The sequence below is a fragment of the Zootoca vivipara genome, chromosome 2 (genome assembly GCF_963506605.1).
Source record: "Zootoca vivipara chromosome 2, rZooViv1.1, whole genome shotgun sequence".
Lineage (NCBI taxonomy): Eukaryota > Metazoa > Chordata > Lepidosauria > Squamata > Lacertidae > Zootoca > Zootoca vivipara.
Window position 1 is genome coordinate 91,258,651 of NC_083277.1, and position 17,081 is coordinate 91,275,731.

Sequence of the window (17,081 nt, forward strand, 5' to 3'; positions counted from 1 at the left end):
TTGGGGAGTATGGATTTAACTTTATTTACTTCATTTTGCCCACCCACTTTCTGCCTAAGTGCTGAAGGTGGCAAACAGTTGAAAATGATAGCTTAGTACAGTATCAAAAACAGAGCAATTGACTCCCTATGGGGAAGATCTCTGGAGCAAATTTGTCCAAAATAGTACAAAAGAAAAATGGTGAGAATAGGGAAATAATCAGCACTTGACCAAGAACATGCATATATTGTTGTGTAACAAGGGTGGAGGACCTCACGGGGACTGGATATGGCCCTTCACATCTCTTTGTGCTGCCCTCAGGACTTTCTCCAGACAATGTTGCTCAATGGTCCTTCTCCATACCCTTGACTGCTATTGCCTGGCTAAAACATGTCATTGAATTATTATAATGCTGCTTGTTTGCCTGAATGGAGAGGTGTGCATGTGTGTACAGGGTGGAACTCAACAGGGTGGAACTCAACATCGACCGATGTTGAATGTTCTACCTGCGCGAGCATATCAGCGTCTTCCCTCCTCTATGTGTGCTGTTCTGGGTTTTTTCCAACCACCCCAGAGCCAATTTTGCAGGGTGCCAAGGGAGGAGAGGAAGGAAGCTCCATTGCTCACAGATTTGTTATGCACACAAAAACCTCCAGCTTTTGTACGGGTGGAATGTAACCTATTGTAGAGTCGCATCCATTGTTCTGCCCACTTTTGCCCCCGTCTCCACCTACTTTTGCCTTGGGCCCTGCCCACCCCTAGCATGTGGCCCCTGAAGGATGCCAGGGATTGAGTGCATCCCCTTGAGATGAAAAGTGTTCCCTTGTTATATGATGAAGTTAATGAACTGGATGGGATGATCCCTGCAAAAGACAATACTGCTTCAGTTCTGGGAAAACCCAGAGCATACCGGTAGTTGAGTCTACCCAGGCTGATGAAGGGGTCGGCCCTCACTGTTTCACCTCTCTGCTGCAGTCAAATGGAATGGCCAATGGGTGCAGTTTTGTAAGGGGAGGAGGGCCCATAGATTGTGAGTCTGGGCCTGGCAGATGGTGAAAGCCTTGATGTCTCACCTCTCCCTATTGGAAGAGCACTGGGCTAGGAATAGGAGCAGATGTCTGCTTTGTTTATTTGTTTCAGCATTTCCTGGTCCTTTAGCTAATGTTAAGTGCATGAGCCCAGCACATGAACCCATGTGTAAATACAACATTGTAATCATTCTGAAACCAAGGGATTAAGACGGGCTAAAAAGCTACAGCTGTTGGTCTCTCATAATGACCAATCACAAATTTTATTTCTGCCAAACTGGCTAAAAATTAAAAATAATCCAGTTTCCATTCTGTTGCAACTCCAGTCTTCTCTCGAATAGGGCTTGCCAACTCTACCACAATTGCTAGTGAGGGATCAGTCATGGATGTACATCCAGTTCTCGCTTACAGCCTCTTAATTTGGACTAAAGCCCTGGAAAAATGAGTGTTTTAGCCATGTGATTGAGCCAGCCAGGAAACTTCTCTCTTAAAAAAAATGGCATGAAACCACAACAAACTAAAATAGTAGTAAAAATTGCTTATAAAACCGCTAAAGTGCCAATATATATATTTTAAAAAGGTTAAATACCTGCTGTGAATTGCAGCTGTTCTGTTTGGCAGAAACACCAGAAATCAAGTTACGGTACTTGATTCATATGACCACTGCTGCTTCCTGTTTATGTGGTCTTCATAGAATTAATACAGTTTATTATACACAGTGAGAAACAAACAAATTTGGAGACAAGACAAATGTCAACAGAGTTCATTTGCTATAGCGAAACACAAAAGAGGCAAGCCATGTGGCACTTTAAAGACTTACATTTTATTATGCCATAAGTTTTTGTAGCCCAGAACCCACTGTCCCTATCCAGTTTAATTTAAGCTTTACATTAAAATGGCACAGGATGCTGGGAACTGAAGTCCAGGAACATCTTCAGTGTCACAGGTTGCCCATCCCTGGTTAGGCAAAACAACTCAGGAGAACATTCCTGTAATTTGAGGGGTTCCCCCCCCCCAATGGCAGGGCTCAAGAGCTTCCAGGCTAGCCTGCGGACCTCTAGATCAGCGCTTTTCAAACTATCTGATACAGGGGAAGGGCATTCCCCACCTCACAAAATGTGTCAGGGTCAGTACCATATTTGGTCCTCGAAGCATTCCACCCAACCTGAGCTGAGAGTCGCTGCAAATCAGCCGCTAACGGCTTGTGGACCAGCACCAGTCGGTGGAGCACCATCCTAGACTAGCGATGCTCTCGATGTCGTTGAACTGAACTCCACTCCTCCTTGGCTTTGAGCGATGCGGATCAGAGTCCCACAAATGTCGCCCTCTCCCAGCGTTTCAGGTTTTACAACAATCTAGCATCAAACGAGCCATTTGCGCTGCGTAGTTTGTAACTTCAAGCATATTTGCAACAAGATTTTCCTTTTTTTCACAACCACGAGACCAGCAGAAAGTTTTTATTATTATTATTATTTTAAAAAATTATTTTTATTAAAGATTTTCTTGGTTTACAAAAGTACATGCCTTCTCTCTCTGCTTTTTCGTAAGAAAGTTTTTATTCATAAAAGGCGGCGGCGGCAGCAGCAGCAGTGGCCGTTCTCTCTTCCCTAGAGACAGCCCAGCGCCGAACTACATTTCCCATCATGCTCCATTTCCTTCCGCCCTCTTCCGGTCTCTGCGTTGCCCGGAGAGCGGCTACGCCGGAAGCTGTGAACAGAGCCTGCGTAGCGCTTTCTTCACAACATCGTTCTGCGGAGGCCGGCGGGAACATTAGGGGGTCCCTCAGCTGCTTGGCGGCCATGGCGCTGAACAGGAACCATTCCGAGGGGGGCGGCGTCATTGTCAATAACAGTGAAAGGTGAGCGGGTGCGCGGTGTGTTTGTGTACGGCACTTGGCCGCTTCTGTTTCCTTACTACATTGTGTATATGTATATATATATGCCGTGCATAGCGCTGCGTCTGATGGGGGGTCACCCCGCCCAGGGGCGGGGCAGCAAATGTTTACCTTCTCATTTCGCTCGGCCCTTCCGTCTTTTCTTCCTTTCGCTGGGAATATTATAGCCCTGAATCCTGTTGGAGGATTCGTCCAACGGCACCTTTACTCCTGCTCTCTGAATTAAAGGGAGAAGTTTGCAACTGCCCCCCCCCCCCGCTTTAGACGAGTGCGGGGGAAGGAGTAATACATAAACTAGGGCAGCGAGGGGTCCTTGGGAAGCTCTCTAACCCGATGTGTTTTGGCTCTGCTCCAACGCATACCTGCTGGTTGAAGGTCTACACACTGCCTGAATATTGAGATTCCACCCTTGACACAAATATATTAATCACTGGAGTCTAGGATGGTGTTTTGAAAGCATTTTTGCTCCCAATGATTTGTGGCGACTATTTCTGTAAATCGGGGTAGGGGAACCTCTAGAAATTCTGTTGCACTTCAGCTTCCATCGTCCCTGACTGCTGGGAGTCTGTCAACATTTGGAGGTCGTAGCATCCTCATCCTTGCTGTAAATTAACCATGCATTAGATGAAATAATATTTACTCTTGTCTATTTTGAACACACCACACCACAACTTAATCTGGCTGTCCTGAGCCTTTAGCATTTTGAAGGAAGGAGAGACAACACTTTCCCCCCCCTCTATTTTCACAAGTTCATTAATGTTCCTTCCTAGGTTTCCCAGTTGAGGGTTTGCAGTTGTTTCTCTCTAAGATTCAGGTTCCCTTCTAAGAGGGATTGATTGCTAAACCACTCTGAGAATTGCTAAACCACTCTGAGAATTGTAAAGGTCTCCTAACAACTTCCAGCATTTTATGGTAACAAATTTCAGTTCTCAGGATTTTTTTGGAGGAAGTCAGGACTATTTAAAGTGATATAGTGCTTTAAATGCATAGTGCAAATGGGACCAATGAGTAGCTGGTGTCCAAGGCCAGGTAGTAGATCCAGGATGCTGGAGGGCTGGAACCAGGCAATATGCAGTTTCATCATATTTGGTTGTTTCAAAAGTTGACATTACCTGTGAGTTCATGGGCATCTGGCAGAAGGAGCTACCCTCTACCACTCTCTCGTTTTGTTCAGCCTTTTTGTAATTAAGTGTCTTGGTTACTCCTCATATAGGATTTCACAACTTTGTCATGTCTGTAGATAAGATTTCACAGCCTTTGCTCATCTTCTCCAGGCATCAAACGTGGAAGTAATTAATGCTGAGCTCTAATCTTCCACAGTAGGAAATTAAATCCCAAGATTGCTGTTGCCTCTTGCTAGTACTGTACCAGTTTATGTAATGGGAATATTGCAGAAGGAGCCGTCACAATTGGTGCTTCATACACTTCTGCTGTAGGAGTGAATCTATTTTTCAGAAATCCCGTGGTTTAAATTATTAAGGCATAGTATAAAGGGATTACAGCTACAAGTGAAACTAGCAACTGGAAGGCTTACAGATGCCATCTTTGTACTGTATAGTATTGCAAATAAATTTTCAAGGGGGTGTTTTCCCTATCCTCTCCTCACTGTTATTTTCCTTCCACCTCCTGCTGCTCCCTGTATTTGTAGGAAAATGCTATGGGGCAGAAACTGCCTGGCACAGCACAAATATGGTTGAAGAGCAGCACTGCACCCTGGAGATGGCAGCACACACACATGGGTATATCAACAATTTCCTCTGTGTATGTTTTTCTTCCTGAAACAGTTGGCAGAGTTTGTTGCAGGGTATATAAATGTGCTGCAGATGGTGGTGGCCAAAGACAATGGAGGGATGGAACAGGAGCATATTTGCAAGAGCAGAAATGAGATGGTGAAAATTCACTTGCATTCACCTATTATACTGTATGATTAAGTGAACATTGCAGAGCAGTTTATACACCATCATCAGTTTCACAGGTTCCTACAATGTTAGGAAAGGCTTGTGAAAGTACCCCCCCTTTCAAACTTTATAGTCTCAGTGTTTCTTAACAGTCATGTAGATGAGTAGGGGTCCGTTGGGACCTGAAGTAATCTTTGTGTTCTTATTGCAATGCATAAACTGGATACACCGAAATGGCTCATAAAATCACCACCACCACAAAAAGCCATGTGGAATTTCCACACTGTATGTAGGCCCTTCTTGATAAGATATTGCCTGTTGGGACATGTAAAATAAGGTGTGAACAAAATGTTGCCATTGTAAGTTGAATAGTTCTGACAGTGTCATGGCCCTGTTCAGGAGTTCAACCTGATCACTGAAGAGCTAAATATGTATAGAACAATGGATGTGTGCTGACTCTGCCTCCCACATTCTCCTCATGCCAGGTGCACACACACACCGCCGACTTTTTAGTGTAAAGGTTTGAAGCAGGCATTTGTGTGTTCAGCTGAATGCAGTTAGAAGTCTCTGTGAGATCAGGAATCCTGATTGTGTGGAAGCTCTTAACCACATTCAGATGAACATGGTTAGATCCATATGATTATTTCTGGGGTGGAAGGGGGGGGTACATCTGATGTGCTGAGTACATTGGGAGTGTGGCAAGTACATGTACCAACGAGGGCTCCTGCACACACTTAGCCCTCCTGTGTTCAATCTGAACAGCTGAATATGAGTCAAGGATACTGGCTTTGCTGTTGCTATGCCTCTTGTGCTAATTAAATTTTGTGTCAGTTTTGTGTTCACTCTCCTATTTCTTTTTGTTCAACCCAACAGACAATCAGCATGTTTGTACATGTGTTTAGCAAGATGGACACATTGCATATGGGTTTCATTGGTGAATGAAGCTGGATGATGATCTGAGATTTGTCAAACCCCACTTTATCTAACCTATAGAGAAATCATTACTAAAGAGTGAATCCATGTACCAAACCCCTCTTTTTGTGTGTCTATAGCATCTTGACGACCTACGATCACATTGAAATAACATTCCATGATATGGAACACATGCCGGATGCATTCAAAGGGACCAAGAAAGGCAGTGTCTTCATGACCCCATATCGAGTAAGTTAGCAAACATGTATTTGGTATGTAAAATTCTAAAATGAAGAGTGAAGAATATAGAAACAGACCACATGATACTTCAGCACTTCTTTTCTTCTGAAGCTCCATGATGAATTGACGTTTTGAATCCCAGCTAGCTAATTGAAGTATCTTTAGTTGTGAAGCCAAGCATATTGATGCGAAGAAGTAGGAGGGTTGGATGGTTATGATGATAAATTCAATTTCTTACTTGCCCTTTTCCACGTGGTCCCAGGGCGGGGAGGGTGAGTGGCTCCTGTTACTTGGAAGTACCATGAGAGGTGGATTTTTCCAGGGCTACGCATATTCACATAATAAATCCATTAACCTTCTGGCGGTTACTATGAAAGTTTCTGGAAAGAGGTGAGCAACAATGGCAGCTTATGTGTGTTTCTGAAATGCATTGCTGCATCATAGTATCAGTTGAGTGAATGGCTTGGCTATTGTTCTAATGAATACATGACCTGTGAAAGTATTCACTTTGCAAGCCCACTTTAGTTTTTCAGATTTTAGCTTCTAACAGTAAGATGGCTTTTTATTCTGGTGCTAAATGTACCTTTTAAAGGAGATGTATTCTTTTTGCCTGCAGGTTATCTTTGTGTCTAAAGGAAAAGATGCAATGCAGTCTTTCATGATGCCCTTTTATTTGATGAAAGAATGTGAGATTAAACAACCAGTTTTTGGAGCAAATTACATCAAGGGGGAAGTGAAAGCAGAGGCAGGAGGTGGGTATCATACCAAAGCCATTGTGTTTGGTGATGCATTCAGTTTCTGACATGAATTAGAAAGTGAAGAACTAGCAAAGAATTTGGATTCTTATGGACCACATGACAGCTTTATTACCAACAACAAAGTTCTCTTAAGAACTGCAGTGCTGGATCTGATCAAACAGCATTTATTCCAGCTTTCATCTCCACCACTGTCCAGTCATATGCTCTGGAATCTGATGATCATGCACCAGTTTAAACATGGTGGTTTATATTTTTAGCTATGAATTTTTCTAAATCTGTTTTAAAAACTTTGGGTGCTTGGGTAGCCACTACAGTATCTTTTGCTAGTAAAATCCTTAAGATTAGTCATGCTCTGTGTCAAAAGATACTTAATATGCGTGCATCCTGAACCTTCTGTTAGCCCAGTGCATTTTATAAGAAGACCACAAGTTGCAGTATTAAGAGAGTGGATAATTGTATGGGAGCACCCCCTCCCCTTGGCTTTCAGAACTTCTTGTAAAGAATTCACTGAACCCACACATTTCTTCCTGTCCTGTTCTTCGTCATTCTTTATCCTAGTCCTTGCCAAAAATATTAGTTCTATGAAAAACCAAATATTGCATTTCTAGAAGTACATGCCAGAACTGCAATATTGATTGTTTTAATCTGTCCAGTTGGGTCTTTAGAGAGAGTTGGGATTACCTTTGCAGAAATGGTTTCTAACTTTTCTCACAAGCAGTTGAGCTCAACAAGGTATTGTCAGAAAAGTTCAAAATTCAATTTGTCAAAACCCTTTTTTGGTAACAAAACTGTAAGGAAAATTTTGTCCCATTCCTTCTCTACCTTTGTACTTCTAATGAAGCAGGATGTCACAGAAAAAAATGAGCTCATGCTCCACTTTGCGGAAAATAAAACTAAATCAGCCAAATTATTTTATCTATTTAGCATCCTTGAATGGCTCACAGTGAACAGCAGTCCAGGTCCCAGAGGATTTAGGAAAGATGATCGAGCTATAACTTTATCTTGGCTGTAGCCTTATCTCTTTTGCCTGTGTAACTATTTCTTCATTTCAAACCTCAAACTTAATTCACTAAAAAGCACTTGAGCAGCATTTGCTTCTGTACAGCATGAGAGAGGCTTTTGCCAAAAGTTAAATTAGCAATCTTCCATCCCACTCTGACTTCTGTTATTCTTATAATGTATTAAAAGGCGGCAATTCTAAAGACAGTTCCCTTTCATGAATATATTGCCTCCACACATACTTGTGTCACAAGTTTAATAGACACTTAGTTAGTCACATGTAGTGTATTGTCAGCAGTGACCTGGATGGTATACTCTGTTTGTTTCTAAAATGGCAAGTTCTGTTATCATTAATTTTATTTCTTTAAACCAAGGGATCTTTTGTGAGCCTTATGATATACTTACCATTTAATTTCTTGTCAAATGATTATAATTCCAGACTGATCTGTGGCTAGCTAGTGAGGGGAGTTGTAGAGTCTTTTTAGCAAATTGAATTTGCCCTTGCTGACTCAGAATAAATCTAATCTTGTTGATATTTAAGGTTGGCAGACAGAATTTTGTTGTCCTCTGTTGTCCTTTAACCACATTCTAAGGGATGTGTTTCAAATTCATGTACCTTTCGGTCTTTTGACTCCACTCAGCTTGCAACCTTCTTAAGGACCTAAGAAAAGAGAAACGTCTAGTTATGTTTCGCATCCAGAAAATTGCAACTCTACTTTTATGATAAATTACATAAATCAGAGATGGGTGATTTTTGCTTTTAAACCATTTTTATTACCAGCAAATTTCCAGCTTGATAAAAACAAATATTACAAGCCATTCTTTCATATACAAAAGAATATCAACTCTTTACATCAGAGACGTGCATTACTTTGTCTCAAGGCAAATTAAAGAGAAACAAATTTTCATGTTTGGATACGGAATAACACTTGCTTTATAGGACAGCCTAATAACATACTCCCAATCCATTCTTACAGTTTATTTTACCTTTTCCCTAGGAGGTTGGGAAGGATCCACAACTTTCAAAATGGCGTTCTCCGCAGGAGGTGCCATTGAATTTGGACAGCGTATGCTGCAAGTAGCATCTCAAGGTACTCACTGTTTTTTGGTAAAAGAAGCTAGTTCAGCTAAATATAGTCTGAATATATTTTGCTGAATAGGAGTGTGTGTGTGTGTGTGTGTGTTGGGGAGAAAGGCAGAGAGAGAGAGTGAAATTAAAATATGGCTGAGTGATTTAAGTTATTTGAGAAATTCTAAGGGTTTGGGGTAAAATTGAACTTTGACAGTACTTTGATTGAATAGCTTGCTTTGAAAGCTCCTCCTACTAGGAGAGAAAATAACAGCTATTGTAGCTACAGAATCAGTAAAGTGAAAGCCATAGTGAAATAACCAAGCTAAGTTGCAGCTTTTCATTGACCCTATTTGCAAAAAAACAAAAAACAAAACACTCTTGGTATTCAGCATCTCAAAGACACTCCATTATGTGTGGCACTAGGCAGGCACAATAGATGCTTTCACACCTGACCTAGCCCTTGCAACAGGATTTCTCTCCTCCACCCTAGCTCATTGTCATTAATGATCTGTTGTTCCATATACCCACTGATTATCAAAGGACAGTCCAAAGTCCTTCCAGCTCCCTAATATGCATTGCTGCCTTTCTCCTCAACATCTTTTTCAGTCAGCCGCTCCTGCTGCTTCCCAATTCTTCCAAATGGTTGATAGTCATGGGAGCTGGGTATATTTCCATGTCTCCTTCCTTGGCTTATTTGCTCAGTGAAGCATTTCTTCTTGTCACGTTTTTGCTCCATCACCACCTGATGGGTGCATGAACACTAGGCATCAGGCCAGACAATTTACATTGCTTGAAATATTTCCTCTCTTCCTAGTGCACCAGACTCCTCATGCCAACTATGATCTCTGTACAGCGTGTGCTCTGAACTAATTAAGATTTCATGGTGGTGGTGTAAGATACGGCAAGCCGTATAATTTATTCTTCTCATACGCTGCAAATTTCTTGACATTATAGTAGTGAGTTTCAAATTTGTTGGAAGTTGGTGGCCTATAGTGTTTTTGGCAGATGTGTTTTTGAAAGGGACAGCGATCATAATTTCCTTTCCTTTGTTTTGCAGCCTCAAGGGGTGAGGTCCCCAATGGAGCCTATGGTTACTCATACATGCCGAATGGGGGCTATACCTTCCCACCACTTGCTGCCAATGGGGTGTACCCTTCTCCCGCGGGGTATCCATATCCTCCACCACCTCCGGGTGAGTTTTGAAAGTGGGAGAGGGAATCTCTGTAGTTAGATTGTTATTTTTTAAAAATGGAAAATGAGAGAAAAGAATAGAGCTCATTTGCTTTGTCTTGATTTCTGGCTACTCCCTTGTTAAATGTGGGCCACTTTTGTTTTGCTTGAAAGCACTTACTTTTAATAACTACAGAGTTCATGCAGACAACTCAGCCTATTCCTAGTACTTCCCATAATGATGAATGTCTTCGGATGCCATGAGGTAGTCATCATGGCATAAGGTAGTCATCATGCTGTGAAGTAACTTTGAACTTGGCATTTTATCTGCCATAGCTTGCCAGGCACAATACAGAAAAATGGTTTGCTGATGACAGGGTTGAATCTGACACGCTCTTCCTCTCGGATTCCCTGTTTTTACAAATATAGACATTGTTTTAAAATATATTGTATCAGCCGGAAGGTATGTGGTTTAGTGATGCAAACATTTTATTCTCCCTTGGAGCAGAATTGTATCCTGGTCCCCCAATGGATGAAGCCATGGCATACATGCAGCTTCCTCCCCCTCCCTATCCAGGGCCCATGGAGCCGCCTGTCAGTGGTCCAGACGTTCCCTCGACTCCAGCAGGTAAGAGAGGTGCCAGGATGGCCACATCACATGTCCTCTGAACAGTAACATTTCTGTAAAGGGCCGTCAAGCCTGGATTCAGCAGGATTCATTAGACTTTAAGCATCCTGAATAATGTTTATTTAGCTTCTCCTTGCAAACCTCCTTTTTTGCAAGGAGGTGTTTTGGAGAGAATTGCATGGAGAAGCAAAACTTTAAAGGGCACCTTTCTAAAAATGGCACAGTTGAGGTTTCATGTTAAACATCATGTTCTAACTCAATCTGTTTACAAAGAAATGATTGTTTCCTCACTGCCAACTTTGCAAATGCAATTAATGCAATAAGGGAAAATGGAGGTTTTCTTCTACATTGCGGGTCATCAGGAAAGGGATAAAAACACAGCAGTTGCTCCATCAGACGAGCCAGGCAAGGGTTGAACTTTGTTTACCATAGCAACGACACAGAATAACATGGATATAATAACAGCACAAGTTTTGCTTATTTGGTGTCACTGTGCAATACAGATTAAACAAGAACTACACAGAGAGAGAGAAGGTTTTGTAGGGATTTCTGAGGGCTGAAATAGATGCAGATCTGTGTCATCACTGAAGAGTTGCAAAATGGCAGGGAGCGCTTAATTTACAGTGACAGGTGGGAAGCAGTTACTTAAACGTTTTCTTTTCCATTGTGTTCATCCCTGTAATCCCTCTTTCTCCCTCCTCCACCAACACTTCCATCTCCTGACAAATGCTTCAGAATCCACTCTGGGAAACAAGGTTGTTGGGGGAAGAATTTAGCACTGCACTTCTGGCCTGCCACTCCTCTACTTCAAATTGCACCCTCCTTCTGCCACTTTGCAGCTGCTTGGCAATGATTCAACTTTCCAAACTGGAATCTGTCACAGATTTCTCCTTTGGCTCTTAGGACAGAACTGCTGTTATACACTCACAGATCTTGCAGCAGATTCCTACAGTGGGTCTGAGTTTGATGATAGGCAATCGGTAATTTATAAAAAAAAAAGCAGTTTACAAAAAGAGTCAAACAATAAGATGATAAGTTTGGAGCGGTTAAAAACAAATATTTAAAACATTAAAAAATAAAAATCAATGAATGGCAAACTAAAAACAGATTAAACAAGCACCAGCATTCTATATAGATGGCTAGGCATATCTAAACAAAAAATGTTTCTATCAGGCACTGAAAAGAGGAAGTGAAGGTGCCTGGCTGACATCAGTAGACAGGGATCCTCACCTGAGATGCTGCAATTGCAAATGCTGATCCTACCTAACCCATGATATGTTTTTCTTCCAGCTGAAGCCAAGGCTGCAGAAGCTGCTGCAAGTGCTTATTACAACCCAGGCAACCCACACAATGTCTACATGCCAATGGTAGGCTTTGCATCTTGCCCTGCATGTCATTGCAGTCTTAGAAAGGGAGGGAAGCTTGGGCACATAGTATTCCATCTTGCTCTCAACATCTCTTCCAGCCATATTATACTGTAGGTAAATAAGACAAATTAATGTGGGTGCAGCAGTCAAAGAGCAGGAGAGGGCAAGGGGCGCATTGTGGATTTTGTGAAATAGATCCTGGTGGCAAAAATGAGCGGGACTTGTTTCCCACCATAGGGCAGCCTTCTCTGATGTGGTTCCCTCCAGCTGTTTCGGACGGCAACTCGCATCACCAATTACCATTAATCCTGGCTGTGGCTGATGCAGTAGTCCAGCATCACCTGGAAGGTGCTAGGTTGGCGAAGGTTCTTTGGTTCAAAACAAGAAATGTCCATGTAAATTCAAGAACACGTTTCATATATAACTCATAACTCTTTAATATATTCTCATAACCCTTGATGCAAAAAGCACTTTGATGTCTTCATAGCACTCCTTAGTGAATTTATTGTAGAGCAGAGGTTGTTTTGGAGTTTGTAAGCTTGACAATGTTTATTTACCCCAGGGCTGGGAAACTTGGGGGGGGGCACATGCCAGTGGTGAATGGAGCTACAGCCAAAGGCGAGTACCAGGGGAGAGACTGATTGTTGTTGCCAGAGATCTGACCTGATTGCTTACAGGCGGCTCCCCCCCCCCTTCCTTCTTTTATGCAGTCTGTTTCGGTTCCACCCCCTGCATCCTAATAAAATTTGGCCACATACAGCCCTCAGACCACAAGTTTACCAGTCTTGATTTACATGTTTAAGTGTTCTGAAGTAGTAAATTGGATTGCTCCTTCACGGTTGGCATTGTTTATGAGGTAATGAACTGAAGTTAATTCACACAATCTCTCTCTCTCTCATTTTAGGACCAGCCTCCTCCTCCTCCTTACTTTCCTCCAGAGGACAAGAAAACCCAGTAAACAGCCACCATACACTGCTTCATTTTTGCCATTTGGCTAAATGTTGATTAGGGATATGACAATGGTAAGGACCATTTAACCTCCCTCTCGTACACGCAACTCCCACAAGCAGCAGTGGCAGATACGTGCAGCATTAGAAAAGAGATCTAACATTTTCCTGGATTGTCACATATAGAACTAAAATATATATTGTTTTCTTCTGTATGCTTCTTTCTCCATGTTGATGATATAATGGAGGAAGAGTTTTGTTCCTCCTCTCCCATCCCATCTTTCAACTGTCCTGGAGAATGTTCCTTCCTGAACAAAGACCACTTAAACCGAAAACCTAACCAACAGCTATTGAATTAGATAGGTGTTGACACCCTGACGGTGTTGACCAGCTCTTTCATGGTGACACTTCGGAAGAAAATCAACTTTGTGATCTACCAGACAATCCTTAGTTGCATGAACCCCCACTGTGTTGCGACCAAGGAAGCGCACTGATCTCTTGACAAGATCATCTGGTTCTATTTGGACACTGGACTCTTTTGCCATTTCTTCCGCAAGATGCATGTATGGTGGAATGTATACATCGTCTTTTAATTTTGAACATTCCTGTTGAGTCACTTATGCATCTTGGTCCTTTTCTTTCATACAACAACAGCAAAACATTGGCTGCAAAGTTCTGGCAGTAAAACATCATACCTCTATGGTAAACTTGGTAAAAAAATTTGACCATGCGGTTTGATCAGTTACCTAAACACTAATTCCATCTTAGCAGCTGAAAGCATTTCTAGCGAAGAAGATGGCTCATATTTTGATCTATTTATTTAATTAGTTTTGTTTGATTTTATTTATTTGTTTTTTATCCCTAGCATTCTGAGCATGTCATAATCTGAGGCAAAGCATTTCCCCTTGCTTATGCTCAAAAGCCATTAATCCTACTCAAAGAGGTAGAGAAAGATCACCTTCTGGAGTTGGGATAACGTAGATGATGTCTAAACTGACAGATGGGGAAATAAGAAAAGCCTCTTGGAGTTTTCTGCATCTTCTGTTTCCTCTATGAGGCAGAATATTAGCAATTGGTTTTGAATAGCAGTAGCCCTTTGATGCACAGAGCATAGCAGACTCCCAAAGATCTCAGAAACCCATTTACTGGAATATTTGGATTTTGGTTTATACTGACAGAGCTGTATAACCTAGCATGCATGGGATACCAGAAATCTATTTCATTAGCATCACTTGTGATTTACACCGGAATAAAATCAAAATCTGATTTGTACAAAAATGTCCTCTTTCCCTGTAATCTGTGACGCAGAGCAAGTGCGTCAAATCATGGCTCCCTCAAATGCTAACTGAGCCCATGCAGAAAACCTGGGGCATCTGTTCACAATTGCTTTGGTCCTGGGTATCCGGCAGTGTTTGAGACCACCCTAGTTAACTCCAGCTTTGTGCACATTGCAACACTGTTCCACTTAGCAAGGGATACCAACTGCTTCCTGTTGTCGTTGCTGCAGAGATGTCCCAAGGGAAAACACAGGTAGTATCTGTGGCCAAAATCATGGCAAAGTAGGATGGCTTAACTGCATGCCTCTGCAGTGCTTGAGTTGTGCTCCCCTGACTTAGCTGTCTGTTTCATTTTGAATAACATTCCTGACCTTGTGATTTATGCCAGGGGTGGAAGTGCAAACTTGTTTATTCTTTAAAATGTCCCTATTTGCATTGACTGCAGTAGCAGTTACTGCACTATGCTGCAAAATTGAGTGACAGCCAAGTGGATGAGAATCTTGAGTTTCTGCAGGAATTAAATTTAGTTTGTGTGCTTTTTCGAATAGTGGGGAAGGTGTTTCCTGCAGGAGCTCAAAAAACACCCTGTACTAATGAAGCTTGCTGAGATACTAGGTGTGTGATGCCCCAGATAGGCAAAGCCCCTTTCTGTGGTCCTTGGTTTGAATTTTCAAACGCTTTCTAGCTGACAAGTGATGTTAATGTGTGTGCACACCCCCTCCCCATCTAATGCACTGACTTTTTTCTAGAATTGGTATTTAAACTGCAGTGATGTAAAGAAATGATTATTTAAAGAATTGTATTTTGGGGAAGTTCTATCGATACCTTAGGGATGTGAAGTGGGTCTTCTGAATGCAAGGCTGACTTTTGATTTGCTCAAGACTGTGAAGTAAAGATAACTTACATTGACTCTATGTGGCTCATTGTGACTGCATATTTGGGTGGGCAGCTGTTTTGCTGTGGTGAAATGGCCTTCACAGGCTTTCAGATGGAAGAGTCATTCTACAAATAAAGCTCGGGATGCTTGTGCAGAGTGATTCTCTTTCTGTGTCTTCCACTGATTTCTATCACAACTGAAGCGGAGTTAGTTAATTCCATCAGACCTTGTTTAAATAAATTGCATGGTTTTAGATATTCTTGCAGAAGCAAGCTAAAAAAGAATCTGCATAAATGTACTCACGACTCAAGTGGAACACAATAAATTGTATAATTTTTTTTCTGGATTTGCTTAACTATTTCGCTGGGTGTCTTTTAACTTGGACTATCAACAACCTTCTACCATAGAGATATCGAGCACTCCCCAGTTACTCCCCTGTCAAAGTCTCTCAGCACACAGAGTACTCTTCTCCCTGAACACTCCTGTTCTGAATCAGATGGTTCTTGTGCCCTTATGTTTGTTTACTTCACTCCTCCACCAGAAGATTGATGCAAACCACAACAGAGGTTCAAAGGAACAGATGAGGGGAGGAGGAGAGAGGAAAGGCAGAAGAGAGAGTGGTGGATCAAAATGGACCTTGAAGTTGCCACCTTCCTCACTCTCCAAACCTTTCTGTGAAATGCTTTATTACATTTGTAACCTGTCGTTCATACGAGAGGTGGACAGACTACACCTTAAAATAAATATGGTGCTGCTGTTTTCAGTGGCAGTCCCCCAAATAAACACACATAATGTGTCCAGTGTCATTGTACTGTGTGCTTTCCCCCACTACTGCTCTGTCACTGGTAGGTAGTGGTAGGCAAATTCACAAAAAAAGGATGATGGGGCATGGGCAGGTTTTACTACATGCTACAGAGGGGAAACACTCCTGACTGCTTCAAATTCTACAACAGCCACCCCATGGGAGTTGCCGGTAACACTACCATGTGGCAGCTCTGGTGGCGGTTATGAAATGACCTTCAAGTTCCCTTCAGAGGAAGGCAAGAGTTCCTGTTAATCCCTCATGAAAAAAATGCACAATTTGGCCCATGAAGCTCTTGCATGAAAAATCTAGAGTAGAATCTCTAGCACACCTTTTGCTCCTCCTGGTAGGATGCACCTTGTGGCACTCCAATATCCAGAAATGAAGGCGACTTGCAACCTACCATACTAGTGCTGGCGACTCCAGACTGTTTATCCCTGAAGCAAGTTCAAGGAATCCATGAAGTCTGCTCTCACCTCTCATCACCTTCGCCCTCAGGTAGATGGAGTAAGCAGTGCCACACCTGAAGAGATGGACATCCGCTTGATATTGCATTCATTCGTTGAAACAGTTTATATGCCATTAACCACAATTGTCTCTAAGCAAATTACAAGGGTACAATACAAAAAGTAAAAATCGAAAGTATATAATCAGACTTCACTTAAAATGCCTGATGCAATAAAGAAATCTTCAGCAGGAGCTAAAAATTCAGTAGGGCAGGGTCCTGTCTGATTTCAGCTAGAAAGGAATTTTGTAAAATTGGACTTGCAACACTAAACACACAGCGTCAGGTGGGTAAGGCTACGCCCAAAGACCTCCATGATCAGGGAGGGATATAAAGAGTTAGGTGATTTAATGCATTGGTGGCGATGTCTGCATTTCTGGGGTCTATTGTTCAACGATGTATGGCTGGAAGACGACATAGTGGTCTGTGTCAAAGATAATTTGATAATTTGCACAATTCCGGAACTGTTATTTACACACACACACATGCTGCCAGTGGAGGCTGGTCCACTAAGGCATAATCCTCCCAGGAGAATGCCAAGCAATTAAAAAGCCCCCCAAAATCTGAAAGCCACAATTTCCTGTCTTGCATACATTTTTTACTTCTCACAGAAGTTCTGCAAACATTTCTGCCAGTCTCTGCAACACTCAGCCTAATCCCAAAACACAGCTGTAGCAAATAAGTCTTTCCCATGTATTTAAGCAGGAAAACTCTACAAGTGATCAGAC

General features: G+C 42.1%; 1 protein-coding gene across 1 annotated transcript; it reads left to right on the forward strand.

Annotated features, from left to right (window-relative positions):
* The first annotated feature begins 2,705 nt into the window (after positions 1-2,705).
* On the forward strand, positions 2,706-15,206 carry WBP2 (WW domain binding protein 2). The gene is made up of 8 exons (XM_035104511.2): positions 2,706-2,865; positions 5,852-5,960; positions 6,568-6,703; positions 8,707-8,799; positions 9,838-9,972; positions 10,459-10,578; positions 11,869-11,945; positions 12,850-15,206. The coding sequence occupies exons 1-8, from the start codon at positions 2,807-2,809 to the stop codon at positions 12,901-12,903; spliced, it is 783 nt and encodes a 260-aa protein (XP_034960402.1). The 5' UTR covers positions 2,706-2,806; the 3' UTR covers positions 12,904-15,206.
* The last annotated feature ends 1,875 nt before the right edge of the window (positions 15,207-17,081 follow it).

Bases quoted from the DNA above. Each gene is read 5' to 3' on its own strand.
- WBP2 (XM_035104511.2), top strand. From the start codon at position 2,807: ATGGCGCTGAACAGGAACCATTCCGAGGGGGGCGGCGTCATTGTCAAT. The intron at 5,961-6,567 runs GTAAGTTAGCAA...TTTTGCCTGCAG, and splicing joins TCTTCATGACCCCATATCGA to GTTATCTTTGTGTCTAAAGG. The intron at 9,973-10,458 runs GTGAGTTTTGAA...CCCTTGGAGCAG, and splicing joins ATATCCTCCACCACCTCCGG to AATTGTATCCTGGTCCCCCA.